This window comes from Triticum dicoccoides, chromosome 7B (assembly GCF_002162155.2).
Source record: "Triticum dicoccoides isolate Atlit2015 ecotype Zavitan chromosome 7B, WEW_v2.0, whole genome shotgun sequence".
NCBI lineage: Eukaryota > Viridiplantae > Streptophyta > Magnoliopsida > Poales > Poaceae > Triticum > Triticum dicoccoides.
The window spans coordinates 731,692,756-731,712,596 of record NC_041393.1 but is presented as its reverse complement, the minus strand read 5'-3'; the positions used below and the strand labels follow the sequence as shown (position 1 = coordinate 731,712,596).

General features: G+C 44.4%; 1 protein-coding gene and 1 pseudogene across 6 annotated transcripts; one reads left to right on the top strand and one right to left on the bottom strand.

Moving 5' to 3' along the window:
* LOC119339580 overlaps positions 1-2,238 on the top strand; it is a 4,804-nt pseudogene extending 2,566 nt beyond the window's left edge.
* Positions 2,239-16,173: 13,935 nt separating this feature from the next.
* Positions 16,174-19,589, bottom strand: LOC119335822. Of its 6 annotated transcripts, XR_005162061.1 has the most exons (5): positions 18,498-18,682; positions 17,881-18,022; positions 17,472-17,775; positions 17,044-17,103; positions 16,174-16,676 (listed from the first exon to the last, which is right to left on the bottom strand). XR_005162061.1 is itself a non-coding variant. In XM_037607895.1 (2 exons), exon 1 carries the CDS (start codon positions 19,456-19,458, stop codon positions 18,817-18,819), a length of 642 nt encoding a protein of 213 aa, XP_037463792.1. In that variant the 5' UTR covers positions 19,459-19,589; the 3' UTR covers positions 17,782-18,022; positions 18,758-18,816. The 6 variants fall into 6 exon arrangements, 1 of the variants encoding a protein (XP_037463792.1); XR_005162059.1 differs by having other exon boundaries at positions 17,044-17,775; XR_005162060.1 differs by having other exon boundaries at positions 16,174-17,103.
* Between the last annotated feature and the right edge of the window lie 252 nt (positions 19,590-19,841).

Genomic DNA, 19,841 nt, shown 5'->3' with positions numbered 1-19,841 from the left:
ACATCTTGCTTATGATTTTGTTTAATTAGAAATTGGAAGTGAACCCCTTGCAGTCTGCGAACAGTAGGGGCAGCCGCAGGTACCGCAAAGAGAAGCCCGTGATCGTAGCCGGGAACCCTTCCATTACGTGCAGAATACTAATTAATGCCATCACAACAGATGGGCACGACAATGCTCTTTTGCGCATTTGTTTGAAGCCCATGATGTTGCCGAAGCTAGCAAGGAGGCTTGCGAGAGTGTCCATCCTGTTTGAGAGGGAGACAAATTCAAATATTTAATTGAATTCAAGTGAATATTTCACCTTTTTTGCCCGGAATGCAGACCAAAATCACTGAAATTCATTTCGGTTGGTGCTCAAATTTTTGTGAAACTGAAAATGAAAACCTTGGTGTACAATAAGTTAATAACAGATGGTGATGGACTGATGGTGATAACTGGCTACAAAACATGCAGGAAGGAGGAGGTCAGAACATGTCGTCCTTGCGGTCGCCCTTTCCATTGGAACAATACTCGTCCCAGTTGTCGTGCTTGTTTGTGTTCACCTGCAAAGGATAAAGAACAAGGCGGACAACAAACCGCATGGTATGTAATTTGCTGCAGCCAGTTAAGAAGCACCATTACAGACAAAATACGGACAATTTCTTATGACCATTCTAGACTTCATATAGGCGTATCCTCTTTCCAGGAGGAAACTATTATTTACTTGTGGAATCACATATTGCTTGTTGCAGATAATGCAAGGGAGGGGATGAACTATATTAGCCTGCAAGTGTTACGAGCTGCAACATCCAACTTTTCTATCAAAAATAAGCTGGGGGAGGGAGGATTCGGAGAGGTCTTTAAAGTACGTATTGCTTTGCTTTGCAATGTATAATACCAGATATGATTAATTATTTGACCGGGAGCAACTTGCGTCTACATGTATAGGGCGAATTGCAGGATGGAAAAGAAATAGCCGTCAAGAGGTTGTCAAAGAACTCAGCTCAAGGGTTTGATGAGCTGAAAAATGAGTTAGTCTTAGGCTCTTAGCTAACAGGCTTAAGCACAAGAACCTGGTGCAGCTTCTCGGTGTCTGCGTCCAAGAGAAATTGTTGGTGTACGAATATATGCCTAATGGGAGTCTAGATAAAACCCTTTTTGGTAATTCACCTACCACATTACACATGCTAATTATACACTACACACACGACAAATTTGTATATCCCTGATTGTGTTTAGCAGAATCGGAGAAAGCACACCAGCTGGACTGGGCGAGAAGAAGCACGATCATCCGTGGGATTGCTCGAGGTCTATCATATCTACATGAGGAGTCCCCTCTGAAAATCATACACCGAGACCTGAAGCCAAGCAACGTCTTACTGGACCGGGATATGAGCCCCAAGATCTCCGACTTTGGTCTGTCTAGGGCTTTCAGTGGAGATCAGTCGATCGACATAACAAAACGGCCTGTTGGTACGCTGTAAGTAGTCTTTCTTGATTTGGGTGCGGAACGAAACTAAATGAAGGCAGTTTCTGTGCAAAATAACTACTCCCTCCGTTCCGAATTACTCGTCGAAGAAATGAATGTATCTAGATGTACTTTAGTTGTAGATACATCCATTTTTGTGACAAGTAATTCCGAACGGAGGGAGTAACTAATTGTTAACGCTGTAAATAATTGTTGCAGTGGCTACCTGTCTCCGGAGTATGCCTACTGTGGACATGTCTCTACCAAGTCGGATATGTACAGCTTTGGGGTCATTATTCTAGAGATTGTGACTGGGCGGAGGAACAACAGGTCACTCGGAAATACAGTCTCGTGGTCTCTGCTCAGCTACGTAAGGCACATACACGTATTGTACACAAGTGAGCATGTCCTCTTAATTTGGAGACAACTTCTCAACTAGCTGCAATGTATCTTTTGCAGGTATGGGAGAAGTGGAATGCGGGTTCGATAGAAGAGGTGGTCGATCCTTCCTTGGGCGGACTTTATCCCGAAAGCGAGGCGCTTCGCTGCTGTGCGTCCAGGAGAACCCGGGAGCCAGGCCGGATGCGTCGGAGGTGGTCCTCATGCTCAATGGCCACTCTGCGTCGATGCGGTCTCCCTCGAGGCCGGCATTCTGCTTCGCACAAACTGGCCCTGCTTCAGAGATAGGAAACCAGCCGCTCAACCACCACCAGGATGGTGCCGAGAATAGACAGACATATGCTCTTATTTCAGGAAATGGTGTGACAATTTCAGACCTCCAGCCTAGGTAGGATGAGTTACGTAGGTAGCTGAAATTTGCAACAGAGGTTTCTGCCGCCATTGCAATTGTATGTAACCAATACGGGTTTGTTTTTTTTGCGAGAAACAATACATATTTTGTTACAGCCACTAGACAAACTACACTACACATATTGTAACATCCAAAAATCAGGGCTTAAAAAATACATTTATATTTGTTAATTTGTCTCACAGCAGGCACGAGTCGTGCACTTTTAATTACTGTGGGAACTTGACGAGCTGGGGCGTACCAAAAATGCTAGACATACAGATTGGGTTTACAAGAAGTTGCGCACCAACCCTTCTCCCTTCACTAATCTCTCCCCCCTGATTTTTAGGGGGGGGGGGGGGGCGCCTCATCTAATCACCAATTAAAACAACCCACCTCAGCCTTGCCTGTAAAAGTCGTGTAAAATATCTGTAGTTGTAGCAAAGCTCCGGGCGTACATGGTGTAGACGTCCCCCCCTGAAGAAACACGCGAAGAAGCCTGGACACTGGAGTGCAGGTGCGAGTGGCCACGTCCAACGTGGCATGTCAAGCCGAGTCCGTAGCGCGGTGCCCTACAACAGTGAACGCAACATGCACGATGCCCAGAGTAAAATGAATAGAACCATCACAATCGTGTCACCTTTAGCAAAAAACCATCGTCTTACAAAATGTCACATTTTGCACCGCAGCAAAAATCTGACACTGGCAAAAACAGAACTTTTTTTTTATCAAGTTTTGATTTGGCCAACTGCGTGCGTGTAACGGCCTGTCCGACCGGCGCGGTTGTAACGTTTCTGTAAAGGGAAACAGCTCCTTCGGCCAGCTCACTCCCTCACTCTCCTCTCGCTCTACCTCTCCTCTCTCCATCTCTGAGCCGCCACCACCGACGCGCTCACCCTCGCCGCCGGGTCGCAATGTCTTTCTGGAAAGACGGGGAGAAGAGCAGCTCGGAGGAGTTGAGCTACACCGGCATGGACATGGATTTGTGGGTATGTTTTTTCCACTAATTTGGGTTAGGGTTGGGGTTTGGATTTTTGGATTTTCCATTTCAGATCCTCCCTTTTGTTGCTCTCCTCAGGAGTGATGCTACTTGTCAATGCAGGAAAACTCTGAGACCACCGTTGATGCTTCCTTCTGTGGCTGATCCGGTCATGAAATGCAAGATTCACCAGTTTAGGGCCAAGAAATTCGTTGCATTCGATGGAATAGACACCGATAGGAGATTTTATATATGGCTGTGGTAAGCAGATAATTTGTCATGGCCTTCCTGTTTTAGCTTAAATCTCTTCCGGTAATTTGTTATAGGAGATTTTCCTGATGTATATATTTTTCTTTTCATTTTTCCCCATATTTCACATTCTTACTATTTTACAGGGTTGCTGTTTAAGTCCTAGAACGAAATTTTGAATTCTGTTTCAAACTTTCGGTTGCCTGGTGTGCTGCATCGCTTTAACTGGCCTTTTGGGGTTCTGGTGGACATGGGCTTAGTGGGCCTAATAAGCATTCGCAGAGTACTCCCTTAAAAAAAGAGCATTCGCAGAGCACATGCACTGTCTCGTCGTTCCCCTGAAGAAGAAAAATTAGTCTCCTCATCTTCTACCATGGAATCTCATTTTTATCTCGAAGAGATTTACGCTAAAACGACTCCTAACGAGGTTCAAACTTATCTTAACTTATACAGACTCGAAACTGCTATGCTTCATGTGAGTATAAGGACTCGCACTTAGTTCTACCAACTTAATTGACATCTAAATTTGAAGTTTAAAAACCAACACTTCCTTTAATTTTTGTATCAAGCTTTTCAATTGCACTGACCCTATAGTCATTATGCCAATAGAATAAAACTTTGTCATCCATAGTCCAGTGCACCTAAACCTTCCAACATAAGGGCAGTGAAAGGAGGCATTTTGCATTAATGAAAAATTGGGAGTGGGCCTTCATTATCTAAAAACATTAGGTGCCTGACTAATTAATTTTACCACATAAATCATTATCCCAAGAGCAAAAGCATTCCCATGGTGATGCACACTTACCATAGAGTTCTACAGAGTTAATACGCAAGACAAAGAAAACATAGGGGAAAAAACCATCAGGTAGGGTCATAGGAGATATGTTTTGAATTTTAGAAGATGTTCTCCTAGACAATGTTAATGAGTAGAAAATAACAGACAGGCCCAGCCCTGAGGGGAGGCAGGGGGACGGCCGCCCCGGGCCCCCAAAGTGGAGGGGCCCCCCGCGAGCTCTGCATTAGGCCTCAATTAGCTGCATAAAAAATGCTATTGGGCCTGCCCTGATTAGTTGCAACTAATAGCTGTAGCGTCTGATACATCGCCGTAATGCACGCATGGACCTGCGGGATCCCGAAACTGTTAGGGAACTAGATGTCTCTCTCGATTACAAGCCCGAATTACAGTAGCTAGCCCTGGTTACAAGCACGAACTGGGATACAGGAAGAGGGAAGCGAGAGGAAGAAGAAGAGAGCCGCCGCCGCCGGGTTCGTGATCCTTCGCGGATGCCTCGTCCGTCCCTTGGCCCTCGTACTTGTAGTCGCTGTTGTAACAGGCCGGCTGGGCCCAGCCCCTCACTAACAGCCCAACATAGCAAGGGGGCTGACATCCCCTCCCCCTTAACAGCCGGCTTGCCCTCAAGCCGGTAGCGGGTATCTGGGGACGGGAGAGCGTGCATGATGCATGCATCGCGTGTTGCTTCTTCGCCGACTCAAGGACCCTGCATGATCCAGTTGCCGACATCCCTCCCTCCGTGAGACTCGGCTTGACCCCAAGCCGACATTGCTGAGGATCGCCTGGATCCCATGGTGCTCGATGTTCCTGGGCTTGGTTGGAGCCGCGACGGTAGCCGAAGTCAAGGTAGACTGCAATGATGGGGAGGTAGTACTTGCGGCCGATGAAAATCCCGTCGAAGAACGTGGTGATGGCGTAGTCGTGGCTAACACCGCCGCGGTCGAAGCTGAGGTAGCACTTGTGGTGGGTGGAGCTTTGCGCAAAGATGGCAGCGACGGTGATGACACTCGTCCCTTCTTGAAAATGCCTTTGAGTCGATTGGAGTCCAAGCAGTCGATACAGTGAAATGCCGCTCATGTGGATGAGGAAACGGACAACTAAGATGATGATACACATCCCTCCTGCAAAGACCTCCCGGCGAGCGAATTCCAGTGACAAACGCAATGCGAGCCCTCCAGGATCCCAAGAACCGCCCCGCTGGTGGAGCGGAGAAGCTGAATAGAGCTGAAACAGGAAGCAGATGTTGTTGTAGGCATCAAGCTGCATGTTGAAAATGTCCAGCAGACACACCAGGAATAGCACAAGCTCATTCGACACATGCTGTACTGGAAGTTCTCTAGTTAGACTATTGCTGGAAGTAGTATGGCAGATAGCATTGCAGTCTGCTACTCCGGATCGACCATCCGGTCCATATGCTTGCCAAACAACCTTGCTGTTTTTACTGCTCCCATACTTCTCTAACCATTTGCCAAATAAGTCTGAGGTAGTGCACACACACTTGCACTGAGTGTTACCAATCTGGACGCTTGCATAAGTGGGAATCACCCAGGGCTGCACTGAAGCATCTACAGATATAGCAGGAGTACCTAGACTTGCCATTTGTCCAAAATACGCACCAAGTGGTCTCTGATTGAAAGAGAGTAGCAAACCTCGGTCGTGATAAGTTCTCTGCTCACACTTGTGAACAACAACAGCATAAGTTTCATCCAATTTCCTATATGCTCGAGCATCTTGGAAAAGTGCCCATACTGATGGATTTTTGTCCTCTGACGCTCTCTTTTCTGTAGGTAGCCTGATCAATAGTATCCAATCTGGTGTACGTTTGAAGAAGCAGCACTGAAAATTGGTCAGTATGGCAAGCTGAAGTTTGGTTCTTGAACCACCATCTAATTGTTCAGGTTTGCATTCTCTAGCAAAACGCCCACTCCCCTTCAATTGCTCTTGACTAAAAAATTGCCAGTGCATTGGCACGCTCATTACACTTGGATAGAGCTGACCACACATGCAGTGCTCGAACCCCACATGTACTGTTCGGCAATTGCATGAAAAAGATGCCCATTTTATCTTCAGCTGGGTGGTGTCTTGATTGAAGTCGAACAGTGGCCATGGTTTTGGTCGTAGCTTGGTTCCATGATAACTCTGCAGCTCAGTTGAAACAAAGAACCTACGGGTACAAGAAGTTTGTCGAGCTTGAGCATGAAACTCATAGTATGACTGCAAAGAAGATATAACCGGCACCCGTTTTGCATCAGTGAATTTCACAGTGTCATTTTGTTGCATTAGCTGCTGACTCGAAGTAGAAGAGATCTTGGCACCAGAGGGATCCAACAAATAACCTTCTCTAAAAGAAATGTTCTCTGCTGCGCACTTTCCAGACACCACCAGGATTCTCTCATGATATTTAGATCACTAGAACCAGGAGCACTAAATTTAAATTCCCCTTTTGGTAGTTCAAACAAGACCTGTACTGCTCTGTAGTTGCCTGAACATGTATTTAAGGTTCCACTGCGAAGTATTTCCTTCACCACTGTCTTGCTTAAACTCTTCGGACTAGTTGATGGCCACATGAACAACCTTGGATCATCAGGTATATGGTGCCAAATTTCATCAGCTTGCAAATTGAAAGTCTCTTCTATGGAGATCATCTCACAAGAAACTGAATATGGCTCATGCGGATAGCCCGCATCCGAATCTGACTTGAACGACGGCCACGGTCTAGGCCTGAACAGGAGTCCCATGTGTTTGACCCTCACTCGTGTAGGTGACAGCCATGGTTGCCATTGTAGTTCATCCGCTTGCAATTCTTCTATGGGCAACACATATGCGATGATGTCCTTGGTGCCATTGCCCAACATAGATGTCTGGTCGGGGAAGGTGTTGACAATGGCCGTGGGCGATGAAGGAGTAACGGCTGGGTGGAGCACTGACTTGAAATGGTTGGTGTCACGAGGGAAGCATTTCACCGAACACCCGGTCAGCGTCGATGCAGCAAGGTCGTTGGGGACGAGCAAGGTCGTTGGGGACGATGAGGGCGACGTGGTGGTCCACCTTGTTCGTCACTCGGGTGGAGGTGTTGACAGAGAGGGCATTGAGCTCCTGCAAGCCGGCCTTGGGGTCGATGTCGGTGGTGGTCTTCACGGGAGAAACGACCTCGGCACTAGAGGGAGTGTTGGTGCCGATGGAGGCCGTTGCCTGCACCGGAGCGAGCTGCTCGACTGCTTGGTGGATGGGGTCGACCGTTGGCTCGAGGTGCACGGCGGTGGCAACGCCATGGACCTCGCCGACGCTGTTGGTGGTGTCGACCTGGGTCAAGCACTCCGTCGAACACGTGATGGGCACCATCGCGATGCACAGCGGGGCTGCATCATGGGCGACCGGGGGGATCTCCTGGGCCTTGGTGGTGGAGCTGGGGACGTCGGGGGCAGGTGCCGACGAGGCATGCGTCGTGGTTGAGGCCACCGGATCGACAAGCGGGCTGGCCATGGGAGGGTCACCCACCCGTGCAAGCCCCAACACTGAGCTCACCTCCTCCGCTTGAGCGCATAATCGCTTGAGATACCACAACAGCTGCTCATTGGCAGACATTGCATCCCACTCTGCGTTTTGATTTTCGGCCGAAAAAAACGTATTTCGGCCGAATTTCGGCCGTCTCGCTAGGGGCCGATATATGAGCCTATCGGCCGAATAATTTGGCCCAGTTTGATTTTTTTGGCCCGGCCCAGCTTCGAGAGCCTTCCGGTTAGGCTTGCGCTGAGACAAAACCACGAACACAACAGCCTAACCCTAGAATCACTCGTTTTCTGTCCCTCCTCCTGTGTGCGGTGCCGCCGCTGCGCGAGCGCTTCCACCCAATCTCCCCGCCCTCCTCCACAGCTCCGGCCAAGGCGCTCACTTCTCCGGCCCTCCTCCATATTCCTCACCTCCACACCATCCACTTCCTGTCCTTTGCTTCTCCAAGACTGCAGCATGGTGCTCGGTGGCTGCGGCATCGGAGATGATGGTGCGCGAGCCGACCAGTTCAACGGAGGCAGTAGCACGCGGCAGCAGCAGCAGCATGGAGGGCAGCCACTTGATCGGGAAGGTACAGATGTTCTTGATGCAGTTTCAGTACGTGTATGTAGTTTCAGTCTTCAGCAATTTGTCTTGTCCAAGTACGTGTATGCAGTTTCAGTTCTTCAGTAATTTCAGATCGATGTTACTTTGTTTCTTGGTTATAATCTGTGTCTACTTGTGCTGCTTTAGATTTAGGAGAGGTCCTTGGTAAATGGCTTGGCAAATGCATACATCATACGCTGGGAAAAAGTGAGTCTTGATGAGTTGAACGTATAGCATTGAGATTATTAATCTGAAATATACGCATCTGGTAGTCACCAAGGAGTCTCACAATGTTTTGGTTTGGTATATAATCTGAAACATACATGCATCTCGTAGTCACTAAGGATGCTCACGATCTGGTAATATCTATTTTAGTCCAACAAAAAAGTGGGTTCCAAATGTTATTCTGAACATCCTAAAATATATAATCGCTCCATAGATCTGGGTTGTGTGCTTGTTTTTGAGCTGTTGAGATGATGCTTGTGTGCAATATTAAAGTTTTTTTATCACGTCCAACCACTGGCTTGTATGTTTGCAGAAGCATCTCATGTTTGAATTGATCATTTATTTAGATCTACATTGGGTCCAATAAAAAATCAGTTGTGTTACTTGTGTATTATTTAGATGTTGACCGATGGTTAATTTCAATGTTCAGCGGTACCATTAAGTGGTGGTTCTAGAACTAAGCTTTGCAGTATCTTTCTCAATAATAGATTATAGTTTTTGACTTGTCTTTTTGGCAAACTAGAGCATCAGGTTGTATATAAATTACTTATTCCTTAGTATCTAGACTAGAGCATTAAGCTGTACTGTTTTTGCTTATAATTCATATGAGGACACCAAAGTAAGCATGTGATTTTCATACTCTTCATAACTGACCGTTGTTCTTTTGGCATGTGATTTTCAGGTCCTGGAACTGCAAATAGGAGTGGCAGTTGCAATCACGATGCAAATGCAAGTGGTTCCCAAAGATCTTGCAAAGGTATTACTATGCTATGCTTGTTCACACGATGCAAATGGAACCATATGATCTTGATTTGCTAGGTTCATTTAAAGTGATGTTATTTGTTACTTTGCAATGCAGAAATTAAAGACAATAACTTATATGATCCTTGGAACCATGCATGGCCGTATTATGGTGGTTTTGATTGTGTGTACTGCAGCCTAAAGCACAAAGGTGGGGGTGCAACCTAAAGAAAAAGAGACACAAATTCAAGTGGAAAAGGACGCACCACCAAGAGATGGCAATTTGGAGACCCGTAGATCTGTACGGCTTGTCAAGAAGATGACCAAGGAGCAAGGACGTCAACAGCCCATACCCTGTTGCTTAGAATCTGCTGATAAGTCTCTTCTTTTTAGTGTTTTATGATTCATGATAATTGCTTAGAAAATTTGAGTTACTTGGAGCTGCTAGTTACTTAGATGTGTTAGCTTTCTATCCATGCCTAGCCTCGTTATCATGTTAAGCCATGTATTCATATTATCCTGAATTGTTACCACTTGACTATTGTTGCACTAGACACTTCCCTGTTAGTCCATTTTATTTCATTATGCACAAAGTGGAAGAAGAAAATTCTGGTGTTGAACTACATCCATCCTGATCCTTTCTTTGTTTTCTCTAAACCAGAAATGCCACATGAAGAACTAAGGATATCAAGAAGCTTTTGGATGTATGCAAGCTTGGAGCTGCTGTTTTGTAGGTATATTAACCACTGTATTTATCTTGTAATATGTTTGAGCTTATGCATGATTTTTGATTCACATTTTTCACCGTGGATTTTCCTTCTGTATGCCAATTGACAAATGGCTAGTCCAAGCCAACAATGGGCTGTTTGTGTCTATGTCGCTTTCTTTGTATCCTTAAGAGTTTTGTTGTGCTGGAGTACAAACTATGAACTAGAATTCATCATTCTAGTATATGGAGGAATTTAACCTTTGCTCCTGAAGCTTTTTGGTGAATAAAAAACTATATTGCTGTAGTAGATTTGTTATTTGATTCATGAGCATGCATAACATTTGACTGTTGTTCTACTAGCCACTTCTTGTCCTGTTAGTCCATTTTATTTTTTATGCACAAAGTGGCAGAAGATAATTCCGATGCAGAACTACCTCCATCCTGACCCTTCCTCTGTTTTCTCTAAACCAGAAATGGCATTTGAAGAATAACCAAGGATATCAAGAAGCTTTTGGATGTAGGCAAGCTTGGAGCTGCTGTTTCAATGTCATGCTTTGATGGTTGTCTTTTGAGCTGTTGTTTCTATGTGTAATCCTTTAAGTCTGTTGGCTGTGCCGGACTATTTAAACTCTAAACTATGCTGTGATGCTTGAACTTATGTTGGACTGTTAAGGGTTATGATGGAGGCCACTTTATAACTAATGTGTGCCTGTTAAGTTGGACAGATGCAGTTTTATTAATCCCTAGAGCTTATTTGCTGAAGTTTATATGATCAATCCTGATGGTCGTTGTGCTGCTATATTTATGCTCTGTTTTATTTCAAATCTTGTTTGAATTTTGGCCGAATTTCGGACAAATTTTGGCCAAATTTTCAAATTTTGATTTTGAAATTTCGTCCGAGATTTTGCCGAAAAATTCAAAATTCCCGAAATTCGGCCATTTCGGCCAAGGACGAAAAAAAACACAAACCGAAAATCAAAACGCAGATCCCACTCTGGTGGTTTGACAGCCGGCATGGCGTCGTCGCCGGTGGAATTGAGAGAAAAATTGGGGGAAATTGAGTGGGAAGGATGGTGCCTGGCTCTGTATACCAGATGTTAGGGAACTAGATGTCTCTCTCGATTACAAGCCCGAATTACAGTAGCTAGCCGTGGTTACAAGCACGAACTGGGATACAGGAAGAGGGAAGCGAGAGGAAGAAGAAGAGAGCCGCCGCCGCCGGGTTCGTGATCCTTCGCGGATGCCTCGTCCTTCCCTTGGCCCTCGTACTTGTAGTCGTTGTTGTAACGGGCCTGCTGGGCCCGGATCCGGCTTGCCTGCTCCCTTCTCATGCTTCCATTCGTGCTCCCACTTCATCCTACGGCTGTCCTTTTCTCCTTTTCTTTTCTAATCTAATCATCTCCCCCCCTGATTTTCAGGGGGTGGGGCCGGGCCTTATTTTCTTCCAATCAAATCAAGCCACGTACGCGGGAGCATGGATGGGAGCACGGGGAGGGAGCAGGCAAGTCTCGTCCGCTGGGCCCAGCCCCTCACTAACAGCCCAACATAGAAAGGCGATTTATAGACAACTAATAGCTGTAGCGTCTGATACATCGCCGTAATCCACGCATGGACCTGCGGGATCCCGAAACTGGAGCGAGGCTCCACGCACGAAGCACACGCCGCTTTTTCTCCTCGCGACCAGATCAAGATCATGGCAGATGAATCAGGAGATTGCTCTAGTACGATGGCTCGATCGCAACAGACACGGCTGGCCGCCAGAGTTGAGCAGCGGGTTGGTGTTGCATTTGTCTGTGAAGGTGAGTGTTGCCGGCCGATCGTTGTCTTCTGCAGTTCGTATTGTTAACCTTCTGGTTCTGTAGTTTAATGCAGAGTTGATATTCGTGTTCATGTGGTCTAAATCCCAAAGAACGTGGTTCTGGTTTTTGATCATGGCTGTTACTTTCAGACGAACCGAACAATGACGGCAACAACGGGCTAAATAAGTCTTATTTACTCATTTGCACAATTAGGTATGATAACTGACTTTGTACTTTTGCTATACTGTCGCCTTAATTTTTGATGATATGAAGGGATTTAATGTTTGAACCAACTAAGGAATGTTTTTCACATCACTCACCTGGATTTTCTTATCTCTCTTAATTTGTGAGATAATCATACTCGGAGTAACAACCTTACAATTAACATTAGTTAGGGCGCGCTTGGATTCGATGTAATTTAGTGCGAAGGTGTATAACTTCCATGTGTATTTTACTGACCGCTAAGCAAATTCCGAACGGATATGAAACGACGGACCGAGGCTTGCATCTTTTACAAGTGTATTTCAAACGAAAACGATGATCCAAACAGAGCCTTATTCTAGAAACTAAACTATACTTTTCAACTCTGCATTTCTATGCAAATTTCTGTTCAGACTATTTATGGACATGCCTTCATCTATCTACCTAATCTTCTGACACCTGAACCTATAATTTACTCCAATACTTATAGTAAAGCTTGACACTAAATACGACTTTTTGTATTTCCAAGGAAACCTTGTGATAGTGTTAAGGGCCCCGTGTTTTAGTTTCGCCCCGGGCCCCTGAACTCTCAGGACCGGCCCTGATAACAGATGGTGGTAGCTATGCATGCATGGTGGCAGCTACACACCATTTGGCATAAGTGGAACATGACTAGGCATTATTTAATATCATTCCTTTTTATGCCATTCTATTTTTCCAGAATATTGGATCCATTAAAAAAATCAAGTTTACCGTCAAGGTGTGGAAATAATTCTGGTCAAGGTTGATGAATATTTCTCATGAGAAGAGGAAACTTGTTTAAAAAAACTATAATTCATGTGGAAATATTCTCTCGAGGAATTCCGAAATTCTCATGGATTGTAGGCTCAGATTCTTATAAAGAAAATGTGATCCTATTGTGAATTTGTTTTTTGTTTCCCCAATTTCTACATTTTATTGTTCATCTCGCTGTGGGCTGCACCGCTTTTACTGGGCCTAGTGGGCATGTGCACTGGATAAGCCTACATCACCCTGCCTCCTCCATCATCTACAATGATCGGCACGCCCAAGAGTCACGCAAGCAAAGTGTACACACAAGAGCTATGTTCGAGCAATTTGGTGAGATCCTGCATAAAGCAGGTGGAGCATGGCTTGAATGTGAATATGGCTTTGAACACATGCCACATTCTGAAGGTAGATGTTTTCACTATCTGCATGGCATGCTAGATTTTGGCAAGCTTACTAACCTATGTTTTACTTGTAGGCCATGGATAATGTCGGGATGACAGAAACACCAGAGAGGTAGACAAAGGATGCAAGAGATATTTTGCCTGATCACTTGAAACACTACCAGCCAGATCAGATCAATAACACATCTTAACTTTCCAGCATAACCGAATGTACGTCAAGGCGTTGTAGCCGGTTCGACTTGGAGACGCATAGGGATGAAAACGGAGCGGAAACAAACAGAACTGGGTGCTGCCACATTGTTTTCATATTTTTTTTCCGGAAGTGAAAACGAATACAGAAACCCCAGAAACAAATACGAAAGCGAATACTACCGGAAATGAAACCAGAGCGAAAATGGCACGGACACAGAGACGGAAGCATGTGTTCACCGGAACCAAAGACCCATTGAATCGTAGGGAAAAACACAATAAAACCAACAAAGTACCATTGAACTTTGGCAACAAAAACTTGGAAGGCAACACAAAGCTTGAAAGGCAACAAAATATTAAGATATGTTGTGGATATATAATAAGATATCCATTTGTGCATAAACATTCAACTTTGGCAACACAAAAACTTGGAAGGCATAAAACAACCAAACATTGCATCTCAAATCACAATAGTGCTCATACGGTCATACCGGTGATATACTGTAGTAGACTAGAACACCATTCATACATCACTGGCTACATAGTTGACAACTTGAATAGTGGTACAAGTACTGTATTACACACTTCAACTCAGCAAGAAAAGTGTCCACGATGCATTAGTAGTACTGTAGAAGTTGAGCCATATGGGTCATTCTTCCCATTATGTGGAGGGCCTAATTATGTGTTTGTTGGGCTACAAAATAGCCATATGTTCATATTCAAAACGGAAGGTTTCATATTAACGGAAACGGAAAATTCCAGTTCCGCGCCTTTTCCGCCAGAAAACATTTTTCCATCTCCATTTTCGTTTGCGCATGAAACATTTCATTTTGATTTCCGTTTTCCCTCTCCGTTTCCATTTTTCGGTCGAAAAAGCGGAAAGTTTCCGCTCCATTTTCATCCCTAGAGACGCAAGTGTGCAGGCGTATGAAACTTTGATGGGCCTTTTCGAGCATGATATGTCGGTGATGGCGCTGTTCGGTAAGTTTCGTGACGGACTAGGCCTTGAGGACCGGGCTGACAACAACAAGGTGGCACAAGCGGGCAGTGAGCATCCTGTGAAAAGTGCAGGTGCAGATGATAGGATGTCAGGAAGCATGAACCCTCTAGCTGGCTTTAACGGCCCCAAGCAAGAAGAGGGACAAGGCATCCTATGAGGGGATGAGGCAAAGAACTAGGTTTTGCAACACTAGACCCGCTTCGGTACAACCCCCCTCACAAACCGTATAAAGGCAATATGAACCTTTTACACACCGTATTCATTTTTGTATGTACGATGGGTCACCACCTGAACGTATACGCCGTACGAAGACCTCTTGTACGAGGCAAAGCGTCTGGGCCGGCCCATTAAGTCACGTCCATCAGTTTTAAATGTAGGGAAATAACGCAAAAAGGAAAACACACCAGGAATCAAACACAGATCCTCACGGCAATCCCTGTGTGACGCTCGTGTGCGTCAAGACAGCGTGGCTTCGCCGAAGCTTAGCCCGGCAACATCCCCGTTTGGGCCGGCCCAGACTTGTTTCACTGCTACCTCGCTGTTTCTTCTGTTTTCTGTTTTCTGTTTTCTGTTTCTTTTTCTTTTTATCTTTCTTTTGTTTTTTTGTTTTTTCTATTTATATTTCTTTTCCTATACTTTTCAATTCTTTATTTATATTGTTTCATTTTTATTATAATATACAAAGTTCATTGTATGTTACAAAATGTTCATTGGTATATTAAGGAAATGTTCGTAGTTTTTTACAAAAGTTCATCATCAATTACAAAACTGTTCAGCATTTATTAGAAATTGTTCAATGAATATATAATCACTGTGTTTTTGAAATTTTTTAAGTGTATATTACACAAATGTTCAATGTGTATTCAAAAACTTTTCAACGTATATTATATAATGTTCAATGCGTATTCAAAAATTGTTCAACATATATTACATAATGTTCAACGCATATTCAAAATTTGTTCAGAGGATATATTCGTATGTTTTAAAAATTATTCATGTATATTAAAAAGAGTTCATTGTATGCTAAGAAAATGTTCAACGTATATTTACAAAATGTTCAATGTGTATTTTTCGAATTTTTTCAAAATAAGTTCGATACTTAAAAGGTCGCGCCTCCACTCTATCACAAGAATTCGTTAGTACGAGTGGTTAGTAGCACCATAGCACGTGAGGAAGGTCGGGAGTTCGATCTCTACCTCGCACATTTGTTTTTTGGCCATTTTTCTACGCGGCTGGAGCTCGTTACCTCCAAATGGGCCGGCCCAGTCGCCCCTGCCTTCAGCGAAGACTCGGCCATTTGCCGCTCGCGGGCGGCAAATAGGAGCTCCCGATCCTCACCCTCATTGGAAGCGCTGCCTACCACCCGTCCTCGCGGCTGCTTCTGATTTCCTACAGCGCGTATTCTATAAGAACAAATAACACGCTTATATATAAAAATAAAAAAATAACTAGAAAAATCGCCCGTGCGTTGCAACGGGAGATACACTACTGAAACACTGGCATTGCAGCGAAAACAGGCAAAGAAGAATTCTTTGTACACGACATAAATTAACACACAACTCGCCATCAATTTCAAAAGATATATATAAGTAGGCATACTTAGATTTTTACTCAATCCCACACAATATTTCCTTCACCCTTGTTATGAGCATGCTAAGTTATAGACAACATGAAATGTGAGATCCTTTGAAACTCCAAGAATACATGACTGATTACTACAGAATAATAAATGAACCGAGTAAAGGAAACCCATCTTTTGGTAAAAGTTGTATGTGAACTGCATAACTCATTGCATGTACACTTTCATAAGTCAATGATTTTGTTAATCAACAGAAAAATTACACATCTTGAACAATAGAATGCAAGTACCTGATTCAACAGAATAAGGATTTAGATGTACTCCCTCCGTTCCTAAATATAAATCTTTGTAGAGATTACATTATGAACCACATACGGATATATATAGATGCATTTAAAGTGTAGATTCACTCATTTTGCTCCGTATGTGGTCCATAGTGGAATCTCTCTAAAGACTTATATTTAGGAACGGAGGGAGTAGAACCTATAGATGGAAGAGCAGGATACTCCGGTTGGCTGAATGTAGTTAAAATAAAACAGTTTGAAATAGTCCTGGGCGTTTTTGTCATTCTTCATTTGATCCGTACTCATCTAACAGCTTCCGCATGGAGATATATTTATGGACACACCAAGGAAGCATGGTGTTCTTACTTGAATTTTGGATGCTCCACACACTTGTAAATAACCAGCTAACCTGCACCATGAACGAAACCAAAAAGTACGCCTGACACAAAGTAGCTAGCATATTGGTTTAGTTATAGGAGTAAGAAATTCGGCCTGCACTTTAAATACAAAAATGGTATCTAAAATATCAATCTTAAGCATTACTCTCATGAGCTATAAATCTGAACATATTAAAGAAAAGGCATGCACAAAACTTTGACTTCTCATGTTACTTCATGTTCAGATGATAGTGGGCACTCAAAATAGCAAGTGATATAAGAACTTCAAGGACATAGCAAAATGGAGACAGAGCAGAAACGTGAAATACACTCAATACAATTTTCCTAACAATGCACCAAAAGTCGTACGTCCCTTCGATACTTGAACTATTATCTTACTTGCTGAAAACCATCAATCTTCTTGTCCAATAGCGTTTGGTAATGTCCCAAAGGTCTTGACTGAACAGGAAACATTTTGGAACAACTATTAATATATTCTCAGCCAAAGTTTTGACAATACCATATGAAAAGAGTGCAGGTACATACGCTTAAGCAGAACTATTTAGTCACATTTGGTATCTTATTTATCACTAAATATAGCAGGGCATAACTATTTTCTTAATCTTCACCAGGTACCACAAAATTCAGAGTAGTTCGGCGAGAGATAAATAGATTTATCACATCTACCTTTTTTGTACAAAGTTTAGTTGGCAATCTTTGCGTGTTCATGAAATTCTTTTCACAGAAAGTTAAATCCTAGAGATGGAAGAATCTGGCTAAGATTCGAAGAGTGGTTATGTCTCCCAAAATTAAAGGTTTATGCATACCTCCTACTCTCAGTTTGATAACAGATGCATATATCAGTTGAGTGCGAAGGTCCTACAAAGACATACATTTCACTGGATAATCATCATATCCAACGTCCCTCCAGATAATAATTGTGTTGTCCTGTTTTAGGAAGGCTATGGTAGCAGACAACATTCAGCAATGTTAGCACTGCACCTGGGAACCATGCTTCCTCAATTGATATGTCTGATGCATCTAGAATTGATTTTGGTTCTCGTAGGAACTTCATCGAGAGCTCCTCTGGCACCAATTTCCAGTAGAACTATGCAATGATCACCTAGGAGGCTAAGGCTACATTAACAGTTATGAAGATACACAATTTTGAACTGATAGTCTACTTTTCCACTTGTAGTGTGAAGTAAATTCCAAATTTACAAAGGAAAAACCAACCTCCTGATTCTCAACAGCAAATTTATGGAACAGTCCAAAGCTTGAAATTGGATCCTTATATAACATTCCTAAAAGCTGGAGTCCATTATCTTCCATCATTCTCCAAGATTTGGTTGCCTCCAATCAGTCCTGCAACACAGCCCTGCAACAATCGTGACAACCGTGTCATCATGAAGTAAAGTATATATACACCAATCGTCCTATGATATATAGTGTTAAATTATTCAAATCGACAACCCAGATGATTGATTTATATAAACTAATGTACTTAGCAATGCAATATTTTCAATATCTGAAACCTAGCTACCCAATTATAAATACAATATTTATCTTTCAGACCAAATCAAGGATAAGTGTAGTTACTGATATTCTTTTTTTTCATGTCATCATTGTCGTTATGGATACAATCTTCAAAATCAGCAAAAATATATATTACACATTCCTGCTCTCAAACGAGCGGTAGCACAAATAAATCTCTCAATCGTCTCGCTCTCTCACACAATGTCTGAAAAAACACCAAGCAAACAGATGCACAACAGCGGCAGGCAGCCATGCACACACACGAGAAGCAGTAGAAAGGACAGAGGGGTTATTATTAAATTAGGAATTTGTCTTACCTCCATTAGCACATTCATATATACATAGGAATTGCTATTCAAAATTTGCAACTTTTATGCGTGTCTTTTTCATCCGGGAACCATAGTTTTCCTGCCGGCTTCTAATCCCCATCTTAAGGAGGAGATGACTATTGGCAACGGAAAAAAGAAGCTGAAGTAATTATGCATCAGCAAAAAAAGACAGCAGTGTCATGTACCTATCAACAGTGGAATGAATAAACAGATAGAAAGACAAATGGGAATAGAAAAGCATTGCAGACCTCGATGGCGAGGGAGTTGCTGAGGAAGTAGGCAACGGATAAGAACAGCCGCGTCTTGGTCAGCGCCTCGTGCAGGTCCGCACCTTCCACATGCTCATCCAAGCCCCGTCGTTCCTCTCCGGAGGCGGCTCCTCTGACGGCAGCCTGAAGCGGAGGATTTCACGCTCGGAGCGCGGTGACGGCGGATGGAAAAGGGGGCCTTGAGAGCAGAAGTTTTGGTGACCGCTGGCTTCCGAGTCTCCGCGGAGGAGGGGGGCGAGGCGGGCCTCGATGCGCTCCACACCGGCAGCGGCCACATCCTCGTCCCGCAGGTAGACGAGGCAGGCGAGGCGGCCGCGATGCGACCACGCCCTGGCATCGACGATGCTGCAGCTGATGTCGGCCAGCACGGCGAACACCTCGGAGATGAGCCTCATGCGGTCGGCGCCCGTCAGCTCAAGCACGGTGGCCTTGGCCGCCGGCGGCGACGCCGTTTGTTCGCACGGAGAGGCGAGACGGGGTTGCGGAGGACGGCGGCGCGGCGTGGCTGGGGCCTCGGGTAGCGCGCGGGGAGGTGCGACGGTTGCTGCTTGTGGTCGCCCGCGACGGCGGGTGGCGAGTGGCCGCCGGAGCGGTGCAAGGAGGCGCGAGGCGCGCGCACAGGAGCTCGAACGCGAACGCGCCTCTCCGCGCCGTCCATCCTCCCGGCGAGCGCACTCCATCCGCCCGCGCGAGGCACGGCGGCCGCCGGCGCACGACGGGATGGGCGTAGCCGCCGACGCAGAGTGGATAAGAGGAAGGAAAGGACTGCGGACTGAATTGAAATGCCTATAGGGTTTGTTTGTAAAAGTGAAACGTTTTCTCCGGGTGCCACTAAAACAGGGCTGCGGGTTGATTTCCTGTAAATCGAGGAGCTTTTTTGCAAAACAACCGTGACAGACGACCAGAAGCCATGCCTGGTTTATTTAGTATAATAAGGTAAAAAGAGGTAAAGAGGTAAAGATAAAGATAAAGATAAAGATAAAGATAAAGATCTGATAAAAAACGAAACTTTTCTTCAAAAAAATGTGAACAACTTGGAAATGTCTAATATTTCTGGGAAATC